Genomic DNA, 26,937 nt, shown 5'->3' with positions numbered 1-26,937 from the left:
ATTAATTTGGGTGCAATTATGTTAAAACATACATTTATCATGATTTTAATCAAATAAAGTAAACTTTGGATTATTTTATCAAAAACTAATCAGTAATGCTAAGTAAATAAAAAATACATTTATTCTATTTACACATATCTCAGATTTTATCACATATTTATCTATTATACATTAATCCCATCCAGGTATGTAAACATGGCCTTACTTTAATCTCTGAGCCTTTTCTTGATTTTAGTATTCTTAAGTTTTTAGTTTTTGCCTCAATTTCGTCCAATCTAATAATTTTTTTTGCACAAATATGGTCCAAAAATGTTCATGTAACTGGTACGTGACTTAGTTTGTGGGGATAATTTTTTAATTTTTTTATAAAATAAAATAAATTAAATATGATCAGGCCACGTTCTAAGACATCGGAATATTTTTCAAATAAGCACATTCAGCATCCAAATTTGAGGCATCGTATTTCTGCCAACAATTTCAATTTTAAACTTTATCTCATGTTTTTTCTTTGCCACCAAAGTAGCAGTTCTTGGCTAAGGGCCAACATCTAACATCTTCGGCAGAAGATATAGTACTTTTTTCCAACTAGGAAAATGTCTAATTTGATAATTTTGTTGAATTTATGGAATTAAAATGAGAAAAAAAAATTATTGATCATTTTATTTGTTTAAGTTAAAATCTGACCACATTTTTGTCAAAAAATTATCAGAAGGACCAACATGATAGATTCAGTGATTTTAAACGCAAACTTAAGGGACCAATTATACTATTTACCCTTGATGCGATAAAAACATTGAAAATAGATGCACTTTATTTGGAAAATTTACAAAACCTCATAAATAATGATATCAAACACTCGTCACATTTTCAATACACATTTTAAGCATTTCAGAATCCAAATGCATTTCTTTTAAACATTACACTGCTTGCCTAAAAGAAAATCCAAACAAATGATGTGATAAGTAGCTATTTGCATGTTTGTATTAAGGTTTCGTGAGGTTTAATGAGAGAAAAAGGAAAATGTAACAGACAGAGGGAGTGAAAAGGAAAGCAAGAAGGGAAATAATAGTATTTTTTGTTTAAGTTGTTTGATATAATCAAAACTTAAAACGTAAAATTATACTTTTGATCGCATTAGATAGAGACATTCTCATTTTTTTGTCCTGAACTTTACCTGGTAGACATATATAATCTCAAAATCTTAATTTTTTAACTCCTTTGATTCCCAATCGTTATCTTTTAATGAAAATGGCACGTGTTCATGTGCCGTTAGTAATCGTTATGGACCCAAAAAATAATCTTTTATTGTTAATTGCTGCCTTGTGAAGTAGAATATGGAACAAAATCCACCTTTTCCCTCACCAAGAGCCCTAAAATTTTTATATCTCTTGACAACAAAAAATTATGCAACCTTAGGCATCATTTTTTTCGCTGCTTATCTTGAAGATTAACAGGCAAAACATGTCACAAACATCTGAAAATGCCACAGATCTTGAATGTTATTGTCATAAAACCGCACATTTGAAGACCTCATGGACAAGTGACAATCTAGATAAGAGGTTTTACACTTGTTCTTGGAGGAGAGAGAGAGAGGTGGATTCTACATTTTTATATGGTTTCTGATTTGAGCAAGAGTTTGTTGCACCGATTGATTCTGCAAGACGAAGATGTCTAAATGGATAACTAATATGTAATTTTTGTAATCGGATGGAATTAATTAAATTGTTAAATGTCCTATTTAGTTTATGCTCTCTTTAGATTTGTCAGAATAAGTCCTATATAGTTAAACAACCATTAACAATGCTAAAACAAGAAAGCTTAAAACATCACTTTGGGCAATAAATGTACCACTTTACATCCCAAAAAAATGTGGGCTAAATGCATTCTACCCTTATGTTTTGATGAGAAAGCTAAAAAACCCCTCGATGTTATGAAAATAATTAAAAAAAAACCCTTTTATTTTGTAAAACTCAACAAAAAAAAACCCATTCTGTTAACAATTGACGGGAAGTGGCATAAACGCACGGGTGGTGCGCTTGGTTGTTTGTTTCTGCCATTTTGGTCAATGTTTTAGGTCATTTTGGACTAAAGTATCTTTTATATGTGTACATAATAAAATAAGATTTCTCTTGGTTTGTTTTATGTGTATTTTTTTGCTATTAGGACTAAAATATTAAATAAATTGTATTCAAGTTTATTACATTATAAAAAATATATCAAACAAAATTATAATTAAATATCTAATAATTAAGTTAATTAAAAAATAAAACTAACTATAATTAATAATTAAGTTAATTAAAATTAAGGCTAAAAAATGCATTTTTCGCCCCCTTTTTCGCCGATAATTTTCCGGTTGCCAGTGGTACCATTCGATTCCTCTTGAATTTCATACCTTCAATTTGAGTTTTCGATAACCGGAGAGACTGGCTCAGGCCATGACCACCGAACCTATTTACCGTCGATTCATCGCCGTCTAGATGAATCTCGATCACAAACCACCACCATCAAACTCGTCTCTTCAAGACGATTCTAAAGAGAGCGGCCTCACTCATTTTGATAAAGCATTTGCGAAAATCCAACGGTTTGAACAATTACGCATCTAACAGGGTGTGGTAGATAATTTTTTATTAAAAAATTATATTAATATAATTTATTTTAATATATTAATATTATTATTACGACTTGTGGTTTCTAACTGCGACTCCCATTAAAAAATCTTTTTTTTTAAAAAAAAATGGCCTCATGTCATTGTCTGAAATCGCAACTTGGTGTATTTTCTTTTTTTTTATTTTGTTTAATTAAATATTTTATAAATTAATTATATGAAATTAATTTTTAACAATATATTAAAGTTTAAAAAATTATAATATTAAAATTATATTAATTTAAATAATTATAATTAAGTATACAAATATAATAGTATATATCTATTTGTACAATTGTAAAAAATGCAATGAAGTATACAATTTCAAATGTCAAAAATGTCCACCAGTTCCACAATTGCGTCTGTGGCGCTGACGCGGAGTCTTCTTATTTCCTCACCATTTTTTGCATTGGCTCATTTTGCGCCTCATTATCATCACCACCGAACCGACTTAATGTTGTTGCAGAACTAGACTCCACATTGTTACGATATGCACTAAATGATGAAAATAAAATTGGTGAAATATTGTATCTTGGTGCATGTGGTTCATTAATACCAAAAACCAAGGTCAAGATGTACTTGTAAAAAATAATCTTGTGTTTGGTTTGATATATATGGAGCCGATTGAAATCAATCATCTTGAAGAGGTTGAGGCATGTAATAATCTTGATGCGGTTGAAACACGTAATAATCCTGAGGTGTATATACTGTAGAAGGACTAACTACATTCACCCCAACACCATGACATTCAACTGAACTAGTAGACATTCGGCTAGAACTTTTTCTTTGCCTGTGGGATGTTGTGGGAGCATCATCAGATGGAGATGCAATTTGTTGTGGCTGATGGGTTATGGCTTCATTGATAATATGTAACCCGTGTTCGAATCTATCCACCAAATGACTATATCCTTCAATATTTTGTGGCCTAAATTGACACAAAGTTTCAAGGGCATTCACCTCGTCTTCTGTAAATAAATAATGAGCCTAGTGTTGTAAAAAAAAATATTTAAAATGAAGTATGTGATATTATATAACAACGTACCACAACTTGCAACATAGGTATTTTTCCAAGTCGGTACCCGCTTTCCACACGTATATCAGTAGATGATGACACGAAATTTTTTGTTATGTTGTAATACCATTCCCAATAATCTCGTTCTGTTTCTCATTTATTGGAAGTGGGTGGCCTCTGTAAAATCGTGTCATTTCATTTTTACTATCTAGTGATTTATTGTATGTGTTGCAGGTGCCAATTTGTGCCCGTGTGATTTTTACAGGAGATCTGATGGAGGCTCATATCACGAGTATCCGTCGCTTCTGGAATATTTTGCCTCACCGAATTGGCGAAGAACCCGTTTGGGACGATGCATTTCAACTATTGCGTAGAATACCAATGGACATGATGACCTCCATTCAATTGGGGTTTCAAATCAGTGGCGTAAGCCATAATGACATCTGAGTTCATGTTATACGATCGCCAGATAAACTGCAATAAATATAAAAATATAAATTAATGCATATTTAATTCACGGTATAAATGTACGTATAATATTAAAAATACGTTACCTAATCCGCCCACATCTCATTCAATATGTCTCTTGTCACCCGGACAGTAGCTTGTACTGTTCAGGTGAACGTGTGCTCGCAATTCCAAGTAGCACCATATGGTGCTGCTGGGAGCGAGCTGTTGTTGTTCGTTTGGACTTAGCTTATAAATAGTCGTTCAGCACCAAGTCGAGGGCAAAGTGGAGCGATCCGTGACCATGCCAAAATCTGTACTAATAATACAAATATGTGTTAATAATTAATATTCATAATAAAAAAAATTGTGTATACGTCAATAAGTAGATTTTACCTGCAACAATTGCAGTAGCGCCACCAATTGCAACTTTGCTTTCTGTGCTGGCATTGCATAATTCACGATATAAAAATGCCAACACAACACTCTCCCAACTATAGTTCCTGGCCGTTTCTATATCTTCTAATTTTGAAAGATATAGTAATGATACCAGGTTACCTAATGAATTTAGGCACATTATCTCACCCAATAGCTTGAGCATCCACTTCAATGCAAATTCATTGAATACCTCGTGAACATACCAGTTCCAAGCCCTCAACAGAAAAGTATTGGTTTGCACTCCCAAATAATTACAGGAGGGAAATATCCCTTTTGTCGTTAACTTCTCGTAAGACGCCTCTACTTCCTGATTCACCTAAATATCTTAGTATCTATTAAATCCACTCGCTAATGCACCCATCTAAAACTTTTGTTTTTGTATAACTGCACAAGATAGTTCCATACCCTCTTGGACCAAGTAAACCAAAAAATAAGAATAGGCACCTATACCATAATATGTTTCTTCACTACAATAAAGTGATGGAAATTTCCAGTAATTCAACATAATATAGAACATCACTTCCCAAGAAGACCTGCAACATTTCTATGGTCGACAACACATACCACACATACACCATGAGGTGATAGTCAATCCCTTGTTTCACAAATCATAGAAAAGACTTAAATTGCTTTCATTGAGAGTTGAACTCAAGACCTCCCGCTTACTAAACGGGTGCTCTAACCAACTGAGCTATGAAAGCTCATGTGTTTGGCAAATGTGACATTGAAAATTGAACAATGAAAGTTGAAGATACGATCTATATATCACGTGGAAAAGGTAGAGTCAACATTATTTCTAAGAAAACAAAGAAGTCGCATTTTGGCTAATTCTTCCATATTATTTCCTTTGCAATTAAAAATGTAAAACCTATGCAAATAAAATTAAAATCAATAGTATTTGAACTTCCCATTTAAAAAAATAATTAGTTTTATTAATATTTGCCAATCAATATATGATTAAAAAAAAGTTTTTATTTTTTATTCCTCATGAAATTTAAAAGACCAGTATTTTAGGTCAAATGAAAATAAAAAACCACAGTATCTTTTATACTTGACTTGAACCTAGTCCAAAAAGAACAAGAGATGGAGAATAGAGAGAGATGGAAGCTCACCCTTATGTTTGTTTTCGATTTTGGGCCATCTCAGAGATGGCCCAAAACAGAAGCAATGTTTGTCATTGCTTGTTTTGCCATGTTTTTGTCTTGTTTCTAAATATTTCGTCTTGTTTCTAAGTATTTGATTTTTAAATACAAATATATTTTATTTTAATCACTTAATATTTTCTACATCATTGGAATAATTAAAAATTTTAAAAAATATAAAATAATATAATTATTCTACGCGGTTAATTCATATATTACATTATTTGAATAATGTATTTAAATTTATCACCTCGAATAGAACAACTAACAAAAAATATTGTTAATCTATTATTAGAGTGCATTTAATTATTTTTAAAAGTGTATTTACATAAATTATTTTTTTTCATTTCCATACATATATAATTAGGAAATAATATTTATTTTAATCCACTCACAACTAAATAAATTATATATATTTTTATACATATATATATAAATATATATAAAAGAGACATGATTTGACAATGAACAGTATTTTTTGTCTCCCCACTACCCAACATCAAACATAACATACTTATTTTATATTATCTCCAAAAATAAATCCAAACATACACACTATCTCTAACTTATTTTTATTTATCTTTGTTTTTCTCTCTCTATCTCCACAAAATACCCAAAAATAAGTTAAAAACAAAACCAAACATAATGCACGTTTTTTGGAGAGAGAAAGGAGAGGCCATATATGAAAATCTAATTTTCAAAACTTGAATTTACTCATTAACTATCTCTAAGATAATATATTAGTTATACACACAAAAAATACTCCTTGTGTATGTGTGTATGTAGTGGCCGAGCGGAGATCTCCAAGAGTCCCCACTCGGCCTCAACTTTCCCTTCAAGGAAGAGTCTCAATTTTTTTTTTTTTTAATAAATTTTGTCACCGCTGTCACTTACTGTGGTGGCATACAAATTTTTTTTAAAAAAAATATAAATTATGGCACCGCAGTGCCACTTAATTTTCTAAATATTTTCAGAAAACTCCATTTTTTTAATTCTTTTTTTTTATATTTTTTAAATAATTTTTCCCAACGAATAACTTATTTATGAAACGAAACAAACTCTCAAGATATCAAATATAATTTTTTAAATTATATGAAATTTACGTATAATTATATTAAATTGAGAGGGGGAGTGTAATCATTGTTAATTATTATTTATGAGTAAAGTAAATAATTGAAGAGGAAGAGAGTGATATAAAAGTATGTGCCGATGCATATCCTCTGAGCATGATTAGTTAATGTGATGAGTTTGTTGTGGACAGAGCAATTGATGGTGAGGAAATCCGGGTGAGTTTTGTTTGTATACGTCGTCGTCCTGCTCCTCACGGATTCCAATACCTCTGATTCTGAAACCTGAAACCTGAAACGCTCCCCATATTTATTCAGCCCACGTTTCAGTCTTCAGACACTCAACGGTTTCAATTTTCCTTTGTCTGTAACTTTTCTGCCTATTCTCATACTCAACAACTCAGAATTCTGTTTTTTCTTTCTTTCTTTCTATTTTTTATGAATAAAATTGACACGGGCACCAAATCATCTACACTATTTTAAACAAAAAAATGCAAACAATCCTCTGTATTTTAAACGAACAAATTACTCCATTATGAAAAAATAAATACGATTTATCCTATTTATATTTTAAAATTCAACAATTTAATCCCATTGGTCGAAATTCACCGGATTTGCTGATATTAATAAGAAAATTTAAAATTTATATTTTAATCCCGACTGACTTATTACATGTCAAATAAATTATTCTATTGACCAAATTGCCCTCATACATATTTCGTTAATACATATGAGGAGGCATATCTTTATAATTATAGGGGTAGTTTAGTTGAAAAAAATTATTTAATATGCAATAAGACACTAATAATTCAATCGAGGATAAATATTAATATTCATTCAATTTTTTTTGGTTAATATCAACAAATTCAGTGAATTTTAACTAAATAGGGAATTTATTTGTTTAACGAAGGCAGACGTTAGGAGTACTAATAGTTTTCCAAAGTACAAAAAATTGATGTATAATTGCATTAAATTTCAGAAGTGTAAATATCCTATTAATATATTATTGATTTTAAATAGAGTTAATTATATGAAAAGAGTTTATATTGATAATATGGTTCAATCAGCAAATGGAACATTCAACGCACAAAACATGCAAAATGGATGACGACGACATTGCACTTCACGCCTGCCAAAACCAATCCCTCTAAACTTTTACTACACAAAAGAGCAGCTCAAAGCAGAAACAATTATCATATTTTGTTTTACACATACCAAACATTTATATTTAAAATTACTTGATTCCAGGAAAACCAAAAAAGAAAGAGAAAAGGGGGAAATTAGTGGTAAAATTTAGGCAGTGGGGGATGGTCGCTACAGTACAAAACCCAGAAACAGTCTGAGTTGATCATATACCCATACTCATTCACAAAACGCGGCAGCCCGTAGCTGTTGCCACCCCCCCACCCTCACCCTACGTGTCCATTCATTCCCCCATCCCACCTCTCCATTTCCCCTCTTCGTCTCTCTCTCTCTCTCTCTCTCTCTCTATATATATATATATATATATATATAATGCCCAATACTCCTCATTACCATCCATTGGCACTCACTCCCTCCAAAAAACAGAAAACACCTACGCACCATCTCCAAATTAGCCATGTCGAAACCCACCACGCTAATAATCCCACTGCTCCTCCTCCTCCCTTTCTTCGTAATGACCAACGGAATCCGAGGAAAAGTGGGAGGGAGAACCCAAGTGAAGAACGTTAAGCAGAACCAGGAAATACAAGAGCTTGGCAGATACTGCGTCGGAGAGTACAACCACCAGCTGCAGCTTAAAGCCAACGGCAGTACCGCTCTCGTCTTCTCACAGGTAGTAGCGGCGGAGACCCAGGTTATTTCCGGAATCAAATACTACCTCAAGATCTCCGCCGTCACACGCGACGGAGCTCCGGCCAGGACTTTTGACGCGGTGGTGGTGGTGAAGCCCTGGCTTCACTCCAAAGAGTTGCTCAACTTTGCTCCCTCCCCACCTCCCAAAAGCACCAAGTGAAGGGGAGAAAGGGAGAGAAACAGAGAGAGAGAGAGAGAAATAAAAATTTTGTGTTTGTATTTTGTCTTCTCTTACTTGTAACTTTGTTGTTGCGGGATTGTTGATGGGTTGCTGCTAATAATGGAACTGATTAACAAAATGCGTGCGCGAGTATTTTGGTCTTGTGTATGATATCGTGATATGCGCTTAATAGGCCGACAGTGCCGTGTATTAGTGCATTTTCGCCGTGTATTTCCGATCAGCTGCGGATTAAGCTAACAAGGAATTCCGACAGAGGATACAGGTCAAGTGGGAATCAACAAAATCTCTCTATACAACGCCTAATCATTTAATCCAATCGCATACAACACTTGCTAATATCACACTCTAATATGCTGTTGATTCATCACGCGGTTTCAGAGGACTCTGTTCCCGCGAAGGGTAGATTGAAAATGAAAGTCAGGTTAGAGATTCCAAAGATTTGTAACAAAGTTCGGTTAGAGATTCCAAGATTTGTAACACGTTCTCCCTATGGGTGTCTGTATACTTGTTTTCCGTTTATGAATAGTTGAGAAGGACTAGTCGATACAACATTCACCGGCTGGAGAATTGATGTCTGGACACTTCTTCACATCAACCTCATGACGGATAAAAGCTGCAATGGCTTGATGCACATAGGAGCACAGGGGCAGGGCCTCCCAATTCTATAGGAGCCAAATATGGTTATCAAGCATGCAACAGAAGCAGCGATATGACCACCACTTTCTCTATTTCATCGTCGGATGCAAGTAATATGAAATTTGGAACTTCATTTTTAGCATAGCATACTCTCTACTATAAATCCCAAACTCACTCTGGACTTTTGAATCATATCCTCGGTCTCTTTGTTTTATCTACAATCCCGTGTCTTTTCCTATACGTCTAACGGTCATACGGAAATTCCAAGTCGTTCTCAGCAACTTTGAAGGGCTGAGGGTGTTGGCCGGAGCAGTACAAATTCCACATCTTGAAGTAAGCACGCTCCAAATTTCTCACCTGAAAAGGTAAAATACAATTGGCATACATGTCTATGGGTCTCAAAGCAGCATACGTAAGTTAAATGATTCTCCTAGCAATCTACAAAAAAATGCCAGCTAAAAAACTTGTAGTCATGGAAACAGGAAACGGCATTACTTACCCAGCGTGCTGTGTCGAACAGAGGACAAGTTAAACGTGCTGCCTTTAGCCTGTTAGTAAGATCTTGGAGCTTTGGACGATTAAGAGCCAGAGAAACCGCCTTCTCCTCGTACTCTTTCATGCTGTCATTCCAAATACCAAATCACTATAAAAGCGGCAACTATGGTAACATGAAATGACAATAAAATGTGTTCAAAAGATGAACCAAACATTTGGATGGTTTTCCACCACCGCACAAAAAGAAAAAGGGCAAATAACAGTCTGGAATTTAGACATAGAAGATAGAGCGTATGCAGCATATGTGGTACCAAGGCAAGTGCCAGGAGGGGTTAGACCAAGACAGAGAGACATATGGGTCCAGGCATGTTAAAGGAGCATGATCACTAATTTCTACTCTAGATTGACTCTTATTATTGAATGAGGGGCAGGAAGTTGGCACAAAGAACAAAAGAACTAACAACTTGATAGCACTCCATTGTGAAATTGTACTTTCACAGAATTCTTAGCATCTTAAATAGGTTGTTCAGAAATCGAAATACCTACCTATTCACAATCATCTCCTCCCCAACTCCAGTAGCCAAACACAATGAACCAGCAACTCTAGTAGCCATTTTCTCAAGAGGAAGAGTAACCATAGGTAGGCCCGCCCAAAGAACATCCGTCCCGGTCGTATGTGCATTGCAAAGTGGTCTGTTCAACAGGATAGCCCAAAAAGAAAAGAGAAAATCATTTGAAGTTCAATTGTATATGAAATGCTTCAAATGGTTTATGCTTGTAAGAGAAGCTCAGGCAAAATTATATACGTGTCAAGGAAAAGGTCTGCCAATGCACTCCGTCTAATGTGCTCCTGTTTCATTGCAACGTCTGTGAATATTATTTGGTCTGGCTGCACACCTTGAGCAGCAGCATCTGCACAGTAAGATAATGTATTTAGGAAATATTGGCCAGAAACACATCACTCATTTTTCACAAAAGATAGATCTTTTATATGTGATGCCCAGGCATAAATGTAAAAATCCTACGTGCACGAAGCCTCATTTCGCCTGCAGCTGGAAACCTAAGCAGCCAGAGTGCGCTATTTGGGACTCGCTTAAGAATATTGCACCTGCACATAATCAATAAAATTTATTAAGCGTAAAGAAATTTTCAAATCAACCACTCACCCTTACGATAAATGTATTTACCAGGTTGTGAAAATCTCAGGGTCCATCTTGTAAAGTTGATTGAAACAAGCAAATATAAATTTGTCCTCTGGCAGTCCATAGTCCGACCGCTTGGGTTGGCAGCTTGGATCCAGGACATCCAGATTTTTCTAAGGGACATTATAACAGAGGGTAGCAGTCAGCATAAATCAATTATCGAGGTTCAAGAACCAAACAGATTAAGTTCTCAAAATTTACCTGTTTATAATCATTTACGAAATAGCAATGAGGAAGATGGACAATCTTCTCAGAGTATATATGTGAGTAACACATAGGAGAGACAAACTGCAATGTAATACTTAAGTCGTTAAATGGAAGCAGCTAAAAACTCTGAAATTTGGTTGCTGGAGAGCAGTAAAGAAATAGTGACACCAGGAGGAGCACAGATTGAAAACCATACATTAGGGGTGGCAATATGAGTTGAAACCCATGGTTCCAACCCAACCCACCTAGTCTGGGTTGGGTTGGGTTTAAAATTTCTTCATTTGGACCTAATATGGGTTTTGTTTAAGTAAATTGCACTATATAATGAGTTAAAGTTTAATTTTCTATTAGTCAATCAAAAGTATTTTTTAATAGTATAATGAATTGATAAAAGATGTTAGTATAACCAATAGTTGAATGTGGGTTGTGTTTTATTAAGTTCAAGGTGCATATGGTTTCTAATGGGATCATCATATTTATTTTCTAATAGCCAATAAATATGAACTTTAATAATATTATACAATTGAAGGAATATTCTGAAACAATATTTTCATTTGGCCTTTAATTATAAAAAGGCATGATATACACCTCTAATTTCTGGATAACTATTAAATTATTGTTCAGGATTGTTCATTGAGTAAACTCGGTAAACTGAGTTCTCAACAATAAACCAAGTTCATTTCAGTTTTGGCGGTAACCAAATTTTTCTTCAGTACTTTGTTTAATATTAAATCGAATATTTTTAATTAAAAATAAAAAGTAGTTGATGAAATACTATATTATAGTTATACTGTTCATTTATTTGTCTTATTTTCGATAAGTCAATAACAAAAACAGTATAAATTTGAGTAGAAATAAAAATATGTACACAGAAATTAAATAAAAATAAATGAAGAACATTTCAGTATTTGGTATTGTATGGTATGGTAAACCGAATTAAAAACCAAAATCAAATTGAATACAAGATTTATAGTTTAAAAAAAAAAAATTCATAACCAAATTTTTCAGTTAAAGGTTCAATTAAGTCAGTCCACCGAACATTGAACACTCTTATTGCTTCTGTTTGATGGGTGCAATATTTTGAAAGAATTAATTATCAAAGTCTAATAATTCATATTATATTGGCATCATAACTGCAAGCATAACTTATTAAAAACTAGTATATTAGAATGACGGCAATTCAAAATTCTGCCCGAAAAGAAAAATCAACAAGATTCCTTCTATTAGGACCAACCCATTTCTAATCCAATTATTTTTGACCCGTACGTTCAAACCCATATTAGACCCAACCAAACCATTTGCCACCCCTATATAAACCACCATAAGAAAGCAAAACAAATGGCATATAAGTAAGAATACCTCATCTGTCACCAAATAATGTATGTAGGTTGCCCCAGTGGTCCCAGGAAATCCCATATAGGAAACCTGAATGGGAGCAGGCTGCATGGCAAATATTTCATTTCTTGCACCCTGCAAGAATGCAGATAGAATCACAGCTTTCATTTATAATCCGATCCCATGGTAGCAAGATGCAGAAACCAAGCAAACAAAACGATGGACAACAAAAGCCAATAATCATAATAACATGATACCTTAGTATACCCATTAAGGTTGACAAGAATTTGTATCTGGTCCTCGTTGATCATCCTTGCGATCATATCAGATGCCATAGATGAGACGTCAATAAAATGCTCCGCTTCTGATTGGATTCGCAGCCTCCATTCAGTACCATCGTTTGGACTTAAAGCATAGCAGAAAACCTACAAGAACAACCATCTCATAGGACCCCACAAGAAAGAAATTAAAAAAGTATAACGTTTATGAAACACAAAAAACATACTAACCTCGACATTTTCTCTGTCGTGCATGCCAAACACCGAGCCCATGAGATGCGACAAAGGATGGTTACCAAAGTCACTGCTGACATATCTGAGAGACAAAAAATAGTAAACAGATAATCTTTCTTTTGTGCGAGTGGAGAAGTGACTATTTTGAAATGAAATTACAGAAGAACTTCAGTGGGATTACCCTATTCTTAACCGGCTGTTCCTGCCCCCACCCCTTACAGGTAGTGGAGAAGGATGGTTAAAAGAAGGAAGTGAATAACGGGATGCCACAACAGAACAGTGTGCCGCATATTTCCGACTGCACATACAGAAAGCAACTGCTTAGAATATACACAACTGAAATTTGATATACAAAATACAACGAATGGCAAATCCTCTTACCTTATCTCTAGCGCGAGCATGGGGTCAAGTGGATATGCTATTGCATGGAAAGGTTGCACGCTAGGAATAACTGACATCTACAATAAATAAAAGGTGGGGTAAATGTCTCTTATATGTGATGATCATAACCAACAAGATCGCATGAGCAAAATTCAATCAACGAGAGTAGCATGGTGGTCAGATTGGAATGGGGTTGGAGACTTGGCAGCAGCAGATTTTGAGCAAACCTTGATCTGTCTCCTAAGTATCCCTTCAACTTCAATAAACATCTTCTCTCGATCATCCCAGTCGCAAACACACTGAATAAATGCCATTGCACAAGAAATCATATTAAAGAAAGCCCAATTATAACATCATCCAATCATAAATACTAGCTCAGTTCAATAGATGTAATGCAGATGTATCAAGGGAAAGATAACAATCTAGGAAATCAACCCAGAAAAAAAAATCCAACAATTGTTTCAACGTCAGCAGAAAAAAATAGCACGTCATCACATGGTATTTTGTAAGATCCGCCAACTGTAAAAAATTCAAGTGTAATGCTGTATTTACAGGACCCATGAAAAATCATGTCAAACAAAATCAGATTCCTGAGCAACAGCCAACACATAACAGTAAATGAGTTCTTAAATCTGCAAATGCCGTTCTCACAACTACAAAGAAGCTTATTTCACCTCAGTATTTTTCATCTTAAAATTTTCTATTTTCTTTTCCTCTTTTACACACTTCCAGCAGATTCTTCTTTCGACCATAGTTGATAAGGCTCACGCAGACTATGGCATGAAGGAGCACTGAAGCATAGCACACATAGCAGCATGCATCTTATCAAAGTTAGGAGCAGAATTCCATAAATAAAGTACGCGTCTATATAATGTTAGGAGTATATAATGTTAGTATCCTCCAGAAATATAGTATTCTGCAGTAATTATACTACTATTAACAATTACACAAGCTACATTAAAAATTACTTCAGTAGATCCAACCATAATTTAGCACAGTCAGCAATTATTTAACCAAATTCAACATTTCTTTCAGTAATTTCAGTAACATTTTAGCATGTTCCGCAATTACTTAAACAAATTAAGCATATTTTTCAGCTAATTCAGCAATATTTCAACACATTAAGGTCATTTATTTCAGCAAACTCAGGATTTATGTTTCGGAGATTCAGCAATTTTTTGCAATAACCTGCCCTATTTTAGCAATGATTTCTTGAATATAAACAATTGAAAACCAATTTAAATAATTTTGGTAATAAACTCAAGCCAAAATAAGAAAACTAAACCAGAATACTTCATGAGAAATCTCCTTAAGAAAAGAAGAAAATATAGAAGGGCTGGAAAAGATAAAACTGACAGAAAATTGGAAAAGAAAATAAAACATAGACTAAAGCTAAACACATTATCGGAAAAAGAAAACTAAAAGAAATCAAGGGGAAAGAAAATGCAATTGGGCAAAATAAGAAAAAGGGGCAGTACAGGCAAACATCAAAAGAACAGAGAACGAAGAGAGGAAGGTAGAGGTAGAGTCCAAAGAAGATATGTACATGCACCGGGACTGAACACCAAAAAAAGCCCTGCCTAGCGAAAACTTTAGCTTCATACAGAATAGTTCAGATCAAACCAATATATATGAAATGACAGACTTTCACATTTTCCATTGTGATGGCTACATCCACTCAAACACAATCAAAGCATCATTATGTGCCTAAGAGATTATTATCGCCTTAAAAATTATTATCGATAGTTAGACCTGCTTTTTCTTCAAGACTAAGAACTCATGACACTCTTTTAGTTTTCCTCATCATCAAACTTCACAGGCAATAATGTTTTGGCATACTAATTTTGAGGTACTCAACTTGCCATAAAAACCTTTCACGATTCAGTTGAATCCAAATTGGCAACGAAGGAGGAGTTCCCACATAAAAGAATTTACAGCTCACATGAGCAACTACTTAATTTGCATATCTATGATCTACCTTGTAATAGGAGTTGTTATAACAAGTAGAGAACCACATACATATCAATAACTGTATAGAAGTGCCAGCATCCGGATGCAGTCAGGTAAAAACATACTTAATCTATTTCAAACATAAAAAAAACAGAATACACCGAATATGAGTTGCATGTACCTGCAAAGTGTGAAGAAGGTTACAAGTTGCCTCCGGGAAATCTGGACGCAATACCAATGCTTGCTTGTAGCTTTTAATTGCAGCTTCCACATGACCACTTCAAGTTGAACACAAGGTTATGTAAACCACATGTCTCACACTAATCAAACATAAATAGGACTAAGTTCCTTTTTTATTTCTAACTAGTGCCTGCCCAATACAAAAACCCAATAAAGCTTGCTTAGGCTTTTAATGGTTGTTTCAACATAATTACTGCAGGTAGCCAAATGATGGTATGTAAAGCATATTTGACTAGCAAATGTAAAATGCTATCCTCCAGAACTAGTTCTACAATCAATTGAGAAGTGATAAAAATGTACCTGTCCTTGTAAGCTGACGCCAAATTAGCATGAGCCTCAGCCATGGTTGGCCGGATAGCAATAGCACGCAGATAGTCTTGGATTGCTTCATTAACTCTCCCAATTTCTTTGTAAGTATTGCCCCGATTGACAAGGCCATCAGCTGCCAATGGATCAATCCTGAGGACCTCATTGTAGCAAGATATTGCATCCGCATAATTACCCTGTAATTGCATCAGAGACAACAGTTTCTTACCACCAGATGTTAAAAGGCAAGTGAAAATTAAATGACATTCATTAAAATCATGAGACTGATCCTTGTTATACAGAACTACTTGAGTTCCTTTAACTTCACATTGCTGCTCGGCATTTGAGGCAAAAAGACCAACATAATACCTGTTGCTTGTATATTATAGCTAAGTTATTGAAAGGGGCAGAAAGTCCTGTTGTAACAGCTAGTGTTGCCTTGTAGCACTGAGCTGCAGCACTCATCATGTTCCTTTAAAGGATTAAAAGAAAGATTTCACAGTCATAAACAAGCTAACGGTAATACAGAAAAAGGAAGCCTGTTGTCATAAAAACATAAATTTCCGCAACAAGATACTTTGATATTAAACATACCACTCCATATAAATATTTCCAAGATTAGTTAGAGCTTGAGGGTGACTGGGTTGAAGAGACAGGCATTGCTTCATAAACAAACAAAATGAGAATCAGTAAATATACAAGACCAATTACCCAACAAGCAATTGAATAAGAGTGAGAAAGCACTAACTCGATAACAGTGGATTGCTTCCTCTACTCTCCCAGCATCTTTTAATGCATTGCCCTGGAAATAGAAAGGACATGAAAAAGAGAACCACCAGCAAAGTTCATCATAAATATACAGAAAAAAGATTCAGTGGATCTTTAAATGGAAATGATATCCGAACCAAGTTATTGTATGCCTCCAGGAACCCAGCATCACAAGCAATTGCTCGCTTGTAGTTGAGTATTGCCATATCAAGGTTGCTCTGCTCATAGTATACACTGGCTAAGTTTCCTGCAATATTTGCTTTACAGTCAAAATCTCCAAAACAATGGACCAAGCACGTGAAGCTCATGAACATAAAGAGATTAACAACAATCATAAATGAAAAATGAGTCTTTCAGCTCATCAAAGTCAGACAGCCTCCGATTACTACAGGAAAATGACAGCTAGATATCCATTAATAGCAACTGAGATTTAATTAACACTAGAGTTTTGTGGCACCCTAGTGCAAAGTTATTTCACACTATACTAAAATGACTCTGGTAAATGATGGATAAGAATATTTCTAATACAATAATAAGCAAAATGTTAAACAAAAAACAAAAGGAGAGAGAACAGAGATGTTTCTGATAGAAAGAAATAAGAAATTGAGAGACAACAAATAACAGTTCGCGAGTAGCAGAGAGAAAAGTGTAAATTGCGGGCATATATATATAGATAGAACCTCCTCAACAGCAACCAAGTTTCATTTAGACCTTTATATGTCTGATGAAAGTTGGTTTCTCAATCATTGCTGCACATGAAGGGCTATTAACGCAGGAGTCTTATTACAACTTCCACTTTGAGCCACAAGATCAATGTAGAATTTCCATTTTCTTAATGCTGACACAATGAAAAAGTATAACCAGAACATGTTCAGCATATGAATAGTGGAACCTCTAAGTTTCCTATGTTTCCATGTCCTATCCTCTTCCTCATGGCCAGTTCCTCCTATAAATATTAGAAGAACAGGACCAGCAACTACCAATTCATTCCAACCTACAGTAGTCACCCTTTTGGTGCATCCGAACTGGAGTTCCAGCTTGGTATTGGACCCCAAAACTAAACTTATGTCATTTAAAGATCCATTTTGTTTTTTTAGTAACTGTAAAGCATTATATCTCCAGCAGTAGTTCTAGATAATATTCCATAAGTGCATATTATATTGGCAACTTACTATTGCAGTTTAGTTGGTGATAGTTGATTTGAACAAAACCCTTATATACAAAATGTAAGTATCCTTTTTCTTCTGTCCTTGCTTATAGTTACTGGGCAATATCTCAATCTGTCTACCATGGATGAAGTACCCAGACAGGTGAAACATATAGTGCCTGGCCAAAAACCGCCCTATCAAATGAAGGAACAATCATGATAACACTTCCGAATAAAATTACTCACCAAAGGCCATTGCATTGTCTGGTCGTGACTGCAGGGCTCGTTGATAACATACAATAGCCTCTTGTGGCATTCCCAAAGCCTGGAAAAGACAAGGAAGACTCGTATTTCTCCAGATTCCTGCCCTTGCATTTGCAGCTACCCAACCTTACCAGCAGAATGCATAAAGCTTACCTTGTAAACATTTCCCAAATTCAAGTAGGCATCTGAGAAGTTTGGCTTCAACTTGACAGCTTCCTGGACACACAATGACACACTGTAAGGAGTGTGGACAAGATCATACAACCAACCATATCCTAACAGAAACCCAAAATACGCACGAGTTCATCCAAGTCTAAAAGAAGCTCAATTATCCAACTACAATAAATTGGCAATTTCTACCTTGTAGTACTGCAAGGCCCTGTTAAGATCACCAGCCTCCATAAAAAGACCAGCAAGATTGGACCATGCAATAGCAAAAGTGGGTTGTATCCGAAGAGCATCCAAATAACAATTGTACGCCTGAGCCAGAAAAGAGAACTCAAAATCTTCTGAAATAAAGTGTGATTAACAAAAAAATGAAGACACAAGCTAAGTAGCTTGATTGTACCAAGAAATTAAGTGTGTAAAGAAAGCGAGAATCTCGAATCAGGTAAAGGAAATCTTGTATAAGAAGACAAACTGTTACAGGAAGAAACAAAGATTCCAGTTTTCCAATTCTTAAACAGAGCAATAACTCAGCATAAGTGATAGTAGGTTAACCATTGACAGAAATAAGATGCCAGGTCTCAGGAGCTAGAAACTTCAATAGAAGAACCTAGAAATTCACTCTCCCAAAAGACTATGATTAATCGTATATAAATCTAGTCTAAGACAGAGAAATAAGTAGATCCCCTAACAAGAAACCAAGAAAATTGGCCATCTGCTGTATCTTACCTCTTGCACCAGTCCTTGAGCTTTCATCAAATTTCCAAGGTTACTATGAGCATCAACCTAAAACAAACATAAGCTGTAACAGACAGGAGAAATATCCACAAACTGAGACATTTATGCTGCAGAAATCACAATAGATATTTACCAAACGAGGATTTAAAGCAAGAGCTTGACGACAACATTGGGCAGCCTCAGTCAGCCTTCCTTTACGCATGTAAGCACTAGCTAAGTTTGACCATGCATCAGCAAAATTAGGCCGAAGCTGCAAGTAAATTTGGGAAAACGCAGTTATTATGCAAGACTGGAGATGGAAATATCATGTTCTCTCATGCAACCAAAAGTACACACCTTCTTATTGATGCCTTTCTTATACCGACATACCGGACTATTATACATCCAACAGATTGAAATTACCAAAAAAGGCCCAGTAAAATCAATAAGGTATGAGACAGAACCATGAAACTCACAAAGGGATACCAAAATTATACTTAAAAGAAAAGTATTCCTACGCCAGAGGATCTTGGTTAACGCAATTTGCATATGAGTTATCCAGGAAGAACTATAGGATAAGCATAATTAGCTGAACAATAAATCTTAGTAAATCCAATATGCAGAACCCACTCATTTCACGAAATTGATTGGGTTAGCATTCTAACGAATTCTCAAGACATGATTTACCATCAAGATTAAGGCAAAGTTTCATGCCTTTGGAAACTTTACGCCAACTACCTGACTGACTGAAACCCAAAGGTACACAAATATACTTGCTGAAATTCATGTCTGAACTGCCATCCATACTAAGAGAAAGCAAGAAACAGAAAACAACCTTCAGAAAATTTCAGTCCACAACCCCCATAAAACCCAAGTAAGCACTCTAAGAAGTCCATCAATGCTGGCTTCCATCAACATCATCCAGACAGCACATAATAAGGTAGGAGAAATGATACCTAAAGGAGTATGGCCATACTGCAGCCTAACGTTAAAACCAGCAGAGATTGACAAGCTATTAAAGCTGTTACCATGGTACTTTGGGATATATTCTTTTGATGTATGCCATAAATACTCTCTCATGTATAACACTATATGAAGCTACTACGGGCAATAAGTTATTGATTTCCCTCCAGTCAATCATCTTTGAACCCAGAACATCTACAATTATTGGACGACCCATCTCAAACAAAAATAGATAAATCTACACTAATCTTTCATTGTCCTTCCAACAAAGTCGTATTGCTGAAGCCCAGACAGAGAACATTACATAACATTCAGAAAATGAAGTAAAATACAATGTTTTTCTTTAGAGCTGAAACAACCAACTAACACCACAACCATCAAAACAAGTTTCGCCAAAAGGCCGGTCAAAATAACGGGATATGTACCGAAAACAAAAGAACATTTACAGTCAGGTCATTGGGGGACACCATGAGATGCACAGATGACACGAGGATGTTGGTTCAAGTATAATCTCTCAGCAAAAGAAGTTCAGCCTATAGTTGATTTTAATATATTTCTTTTTTTCATTTATGTAAACAGATTCTACTACGACAAATTGTAATCTTTATATTATTTTTTGTAAAGGCAGTCAAACCTCAATGGCGATCAAGTAATAGCGAATGGCTACATCAATATTGCCTTTCTCCTGCCAGAAAAATGAGTGGAACACACATCACGTATCAGTTTCTTGAAAGCAAAACTAGCAAAGACATGAAAGATACATCATCACTAAAGAATACCTTCCAAGCATTTGCCATATTCCCATAGCACTCAGCAAACTGTGGATCAATTCGAAGAGCTTCTTCGTTCTTTGCAATGCACAAATCAAAGTCGTGCAACTAAAGACATAATAGCTAAGTTTCAGACTTGAAAAGGCAAGAACAGAAGTAACATAGATTCATGTAACCCAAGAGTAACCTGATAATAAACTGCACCCAACAGAAGAAGATTATCAGTGCGACGTGGATTTCTCTCATATACAGCCTTGCTATGCTCTAGCGCCTGCTTATAGTTGCCAGCCTTGTAATTCTGATGAGCAAGGTTGAGGAGCATGTCTTCATCAACTGCATCACATGAATCGAGAAAATTACACCACAAAAGTAACTACTTCAACATAAAAAGGGAAATGCTTTGATTTACATCGTTAAAAATGCTTTGATTTACATCGTTAAAAACGCTTTGATTTTGTGCTGGTTTAAACTTATTTCTATAAACAAAGAGAAACCAAAACACAGGAGCATTTATATAATCATCACCCGCACATAGCTTCCGTAGTGATCAACCAAATTGCTAAAGAACTAAAAAGGAAGCCACTTATAATTGACATTGCCGTTTCAACAAGTTGGGTAAGATATGGACTATTTATTGACTGCCTTTTAACACTCTCGCCACATCCCATGGCATTCATATTGAACAATTCTCTCAATTATTTACTTCACCAATAAAAGACGATTACCATCTGAATGAAAATTTTTGCAACATCGCATTTGTTCACTTGTTTTATTTGGTCCAATTTAATCTTCCTTCAAGTAAAGAAATCTCTTAGACCTGGAATAATGACATGTACATCCTTGATCTTTGTAGAACTGAAGGAAATACCTATGCTAAATCATTATTAAACTTCAGTAAAGAAAGGTCCAACCTTCTAGGAAACATAAAGTCCTATCAATCATAAAGTAGTAGAAATACAACCAGTTATACTCTTATGTTGCATACTGAAGTCTGCCGCCAAGTATCTCACTGAAGACTTATTATGTTACTTGAGCTTTGGCTAGTTGCTAAAAAACTCTTCATTAACACTTGCATGCAGATAGAGTGCTTACAACAAACACAGTTTAGGCTTGGCTTTTTCTTCACAAAAGTAAATATTAGATCAAGATAAAGCATTCTGTTCGTAGAAAGCAGATGTACAACCAAATATGTGATCACGTCAGAGGTTAGCCTATAGTGGAGTTCTTACATGGACCTAATCAAGTCAGGAAACACCAATAAACCGCTGGGTTCAGTCCTAGCTGAATCGCCCTTGGATGAGTTCGTTCAACACGCAGCTATTGTCAGAAACGGAGAGCTCACAAGTCAAGCTTATGCTATTTTAGGATTCAATGTGGGTATTAATAAGTGATCATTGACTGTAAAGTCAATGTTAGAACATTCCAGACCATGCCACTCGTCCTTCCAACAACAGCCCACAATTCGGGGTCCACAGATGGTTCGTGTTGGGCCATCCAGGGTCCATGTAAAAACACACAGACCTGTGTCCTGCTTGGTCTTTTAGCTTGTTTGGAGGGTATTTTAATAAGTACAGATAACCTAAGACAAATATATTATCACATCCTAAGATGTTAGTTTACCAAACTGGAAATTTTATGAGGCATTAAGACCCTTCAGAGTTCAGACTTGGACATCGACCCATTTCAATCAAAATCTGAGGTCAAACTTATGAACATCTCGATGAAATTGGTTTGGTTCATCGTTATATCACATTGTGACATTGGAATCCCGAATGAGAAAATAATTTGAATTCTAACTTAAAGACCTTGATTTGGCAGAACTTTCTAATCTTTTGATGGTGTTCCCCATATTTCCATATTTTCTAATACTTCTCATAGTTTGCTACTAACATTTTTGAAATAAAATGCAAATGTCAAAATGGTTCTTCCTATACAATATCTGAATAAGGTACAGCATAATCTTATATCCACATCCATAATTTGTCTTTTTTCCATTTAAAAAACAAAAATGCACTTCACTTTCATGAGTTCTCAAATATCGGTGTGCCCTTTCTGCAATACCATACCACATTCATCAATGGTTGCTTTACGCTAATAAATCACATTATGTATTTCAAGATACCCTACCTTTATATTCATAGCCACACTGAGGTCATTTTTTAAATTAAGTAACAGTCACTTTATACAGGTTTGTAAATTTATTTAAATCTTCCTTCTCTGAAATATCATCTCATACATTTATGTTCTGAACTAAGGGACCCTGTCGGGATCTTCAACATAATAGAATATTTTCATTAAGGCCAAAAACTAATGGCACTATTTTATGCTTCAAGATAAAAAAAACACCCTAAGCCTTGTCTTCTGTTAAACACAGTATCTGTCAAAGGAATACGAAGAACAAATATTCGACCTCAGATAACAAGAAAAAGGAATACACCAAAAATGTTCCTTGCAGCAAAATTATTAGTATGTTGTATACACAAAGTAAATGAGACGAAAGGATTTTCCTTGAGCAATCATCTCAAAATCAGTCGCATGAAATCTAAAGAACCTTATAATTCTTGTCTCATTAAACCAATAGACAAAGAAATCCATACACAAAGTTGTTGGGGAACACAGAGTGAGCATCATTTGGACAATTGGTTTAGGAGAATATGGCTGCTGAATAAGTTTTTCAGCAATCCAATTCAGAATAAAACAGTCCAAGCTTGAAATACTCTATAGTCAATAATCAAGGAATTAAATTTTTTATAACTATAGTATAATCAAAGAAATGTTTAATTACATTGGAAGCATGCATAACTTAAAAAACAAAACAAATTAAGTAAGATGGTTTTATTAATATTAAAATCAATGGATTCATAAACTAACAACATTTAGTCTTAAGCTAACGAAAGAAATACAAATATAGAGTTCACTTTAGCTTCGCACTACTTCGCTCCCTAGATATCACTTGAGCAAAATGTCAACTTCTTCTAAGTGGCCTTTTGTTTCCTAAGTCGTCTGTACATCACAGATTTTGACTTTGCTTCATTGTAACATTTTGGGACTCGAAATCAGATCTGAGCAAACACATCAAGCATCCTAAAAGAGCTAACTATCAATTAACGAATTCCGACCTAATTATCTATGACCAGTGATTAACTGAAAACTTGTGTCTTACACAAAAAAGAAAAACCATTCATCATAACATAGCACTGATAAATAGATTATTAACAAAAAGTCCGAACAAACTTCAGAAGACATACAAATAAAAACTTATTCAATAAAATAAGTCCCTTTAAAATCTAGGCCGAGAAAGTCTGTCAGAGAAGGTCGATTTCAACAGCTTCAAGCCTAAAATAACTGAAAAATGTCAAAGAAAATCTGAATGCTCGACAGAATAAATACCAAACGTCAACAAGATATTTGGATCATTAAAAAAAGAAAGATGTTAAATCATATAGTTCCTTCTACCTCAGAAAACTAAAAGAACAATAGACCAAAAACCCTAACCTCACAATACCCACAAATAAAATTTCTAAACAAATCCACACGTATTTCCCCATATACACTAGAGAACATAGCAAAATTAGCTCACCGACTAAAACAATTAAAACAAAAAAATTCCCAAATTTAAATTAAGCAAACAAACCAAGAAAAAGACGAAATTCAAACCTTCACGAGAAAGCTCTTGCTTGATATTACTCGCAGAGGCCAAAGCCAAGGACGAATCCTCCCGGTGATGATCGGTTCCGACATTGTACGGGACCCTAGCCACCTGCTGCTGCACCAACTGCTGCTGCTGCTGCTGTTGCAACTGCTGCAGATTCAGGTTGTACTGCCGCGGATCGCTCTGCAACGACAGCATCCTTTCCGATCCTCCCGATCACGATCCCAGCCGCAGAATTATTTTCATAAACTCCAACCCCCCCCAAAAAAAAAACAGAAAAAATAAAAATCCACTCAACAATAAGGAAAACTCAAACGAAACTCGAATTATGAGGGAGAAAAACTACTCTCCTTCAGAAGGTTTTTCCCACGGAAAATAGGAGCTACTTAATTTAATATATATTATTTCCCAGCTGAGTAGAGAGAGAATATCGAAAGAAAAAACACCAAAAAAAAAAAATAAAAGAAGAGAGAGGGAGAGAAAAATGGGAGAGCAGAGCCAGAGAGAGAAGAATAAGAGAAATAAAGGAAATAGGGAAGAATCCCCTTTTCTTCGGTTCAGTGTTCTTCCTTTCGGTTATTCTCTTTTAACAGCGATTCCTCTAGAACCTCCTTGTAAAAAAGACTTTTCAGCCCTTGTCCTCAGTCTTAAAATTACCGAATTGGTACTGCCAAATGGGTGACAAAGAAGTCAGGTTTATAATAAGGAATAGATTCCCAGTGAAATTGATACCAAGAATTAATTCCAATAAATTCTGATAGTTTTTCAACAAGAAATGAATTATAAAAGCTACAATGATTTAAATTCTTTGGACGGTTGGAATATTAGTTGCTTTTTTTTATGGAAAATAATATTGAAATTCATTGTGAAGTTATACGTCTATTTTGTATAATTTAACGTGGTTATTACGCGATGGTATTTGAAATTCAAATAATGCGTCCCGACTTTTAATGAGTTCAAATATGGCCAAGATCCACACTTCACTTAATGGTGTCGTGCTGATCTAGGCTCAACTCGACTTGAACCCATGCATACACCGACTTATGATAATCAGGCGTTCATTTATAGATCAACAGATCATATAAAATCATACAATTTTAAAATATTTAGAAATATTAACTTTTTATGCTTCAAGTACAACTTTTGCTACCCAAAGCATTACTACGGTCCTCATACTTTTTTCTTTTACGGCCTTGCTAATTTAAACGTTGGAGTGGTATATAAACCGAATAGAATTTATTAATTAACATGCCATTTTGTTGTTGATTTATATCAGGATGTATTTCTTATCGAAAATGAATTTAACTAATTGTTTCTAATTCGTTAGTTTTGTGGCTTCGATTCAATTTCTATATACTTTTGCATGTTTTATGATAAATCGGACAGAATTTATTATTTGGTCCAATTTAATTATTGTTTAACATGCCATTTCATTCTCTTTCGAAATTAGATGAGTCCAAAATATAAAGGTCTCTCGAGTGAGAGTGGCGGTCCTTTCCTCTTAGACTGTTTTTGGCAATTTGTTTGGTCTTTTGTTTCTTTTTTGACCTTTTGTTGTGTTGTGATTTTCTTTGTGTTACAGTGTCTCGGTGGTGTTCTTTCACTTATTCTAGTTTTCTGAGTGTGTGTTCTCTTGTTCAGACATGGAAGGGTCAATCCAATGGATGGAAGCAGTCGTTTTGTTGACGGAGGAAGAAGAAGAGGGTGCAGTGCTACGTTCGGGTTTGTGGAACAGCAACACCAATCAATATGGTCTTACCTTGGTGGGATGTTTGCTCACTCACCTAGTGACCAATTTGAAACTTTATCGCGTACTTTGATGAATTTGTTTCAACTTAGCGTGGTGTTCAATTGAAACGGGTGTTTGAGCATCGGTTTTATTTTGTATTTGACTATGTGGTTTATTTCGTCTCACGATATAAATGTGTCCTTGTACATTTGGCATAAATCTCTTGATCCTTCAACCACTTGGCGCGAGTCTATTGATCTTGGCTGGTGCCCCTTCCAAGTACATGTGTTTGACATTCCCTACGGTATGCATACTACCGAAGTGGCTATACAAATTGGGTCTGTGATTGGATGATGGGATGATCATGCTTTATTCTCCCATTTCATTAGTTGACACGAGTATTTGGAAATTAGGGTAAATATCAATGTGACAAGGCCTTTGAAAAGTTGTTTAAGGTTGTGGTCTATGGATGGACAGTTTATTCTCGTCTGTTTCCAATTCAAAAGGTCTCCTAACTTTTGTTATCTTATGTGACAGATTTGGTCATATTAGCCGATTTGTCACGTCCAATTTGTTGGTGGCTTTATTGATTTAAGGTTTCATACTCTGTTAGGCCCTTGGTTAAGAACAAACACGTTGTGCTCTAGTGTGCATTATACTTTAGTGGATTTTCGGCCAACTGTGGTGCCTTCTTATAGAGGTTCCCCTTTAGCCTTAGGTCGATGGTTGGT

At 35.1% G+C, this 26,937-nt stretch overlaps 2 protein-coding genes and 1 non-coding gene across 3 annotated transcripts; 1 reads left to right on the top strand and 2 right to left on the bottom strand.

Moving 5' to 3' along the window:
* Positions 1-5,168: 5,168 nt before the first annotated feature.
* Positions 5,169-5,242, bottom strand: TRNAT-AGU (transfer RNA threonine (anticodon AGU)). The gene has a single exon. It is a non-coding gene; the product is annotated as a tRNA-Thr (tRNA).
* A 3,018-nt stretch (positions 5,243-8,260) lies between these two features.
* On the top strand, positions 8,261-8,885 carry CYS2 (PHYTOCYSTATIN 2). The gene has a single exon (XM_011085844.3). The coding sequence runs from the start codon at positions 8,351-8,353 to the stop codon at positions 8,744-8,746; it is 396 nt and encodes a 131-aa protein (XP_011084146.1). The 5' UTR covers positions 8,261-8,350; the 3' UTR covers positions 8,747-8,885.
* A 592-nt stretch (positions 8,886-9,477) lies between these two features.
* SEC (Tetratricopeptide repeat (TPR)-like superfamily protein) lies at positions 9,478-25,021 on the bottom strand. The gene is made up of 28 exons (XM_011085843.3): positions 24,483-25,021; positions 21,013-21,158; positions 20,835-20,933; positions 20,690-20,740; positions 19,247-19,363; positions 19,105-19,161; positions 18,571-18,690; positions 18,364-18,426; positions 18,193-18,271; positions 16,937-17,046; positions 16,780-16,833; positions 16,626-16,693; positions 16,401-16,503; positions 16,026-16,228; positions 15,667-15,763; positions 13,763-13,834; positions 13,536-13,612; positions 13,336-13,452; positions 13,152-13,236; positions 12,900-13,067; positions 12,667-12,777; positions 11,302-11,388; positions 11,086-11,213; positions 10,924-11,006; positions 10,705-10,810; positions 10,445-10,591; positions 9,903-10,023; positions 9,478-9,760 (listed from the first exon to the last, which is right to left on the bottom strand). Exons 1-28 carry the CDS (start codon positions 24,673-24,675, stop codon positions 9,647-9,649), a joined length of 2,976 nt encoding a protein of 991 aa, XP_011084145.1. The 5' UTR covers positions 24,676-25,021; the 3' UTR covers positions 9,478-9,646.
* Between the last annotated feature and the right edge of the window lie 1,916 nt (positions 25,022-26,937).

This window comes from Sesamum indicum, linkage group LG7, assembly GCF_026168435.1.
Source record: "Sesamum indicum cultivar Baizhima isolate 11 linkage group LG7, ASM2616843v1, whole genome shotgun sequence".
Taxonomy (NCBI): Eukaryota; Viridiplantae; Streptophyta; class Magnoliopsida; order Lamiales; family Pedaliaceae; genus Sesamum; species Sesamum indicum.
Note: the sequence above shows the minus strand (reverse complement) of the source record. Positions and strands in the feature narration are given on the sequence as shown.

Bases quoted from the DNA above. Each gene is read 5' to 3' on its own strand.
- CYS2 (XM_011085844.3), top strand. From the start codon at position 8,351: ATGTCGAAACCCACCACGCTAATAATCCCACTGCTCCTCCTCCTCCCT.
- SEC (XM_011085843.3), bottom strand. From the start codon at position 24,675: ATGCTGTCGTTGCAGAGCGATCCGCGGCAGTACAACCTGAATCTGCAG. The intron at 16,694-16,779 runs GTTAGTGCTTTC...TTGTTTATGAAG, and splicing joins AAGCAATCCACTGTTATCGA to CAATGCCTGTCTCTTCAACC. The intron at 10,592-10,704 runs GTATATAATTTT...CCTGTTGAACAG, and splicing joins GCAGACCTTTTCCTTGACAC to ACCACTTTGCAATGCACATA.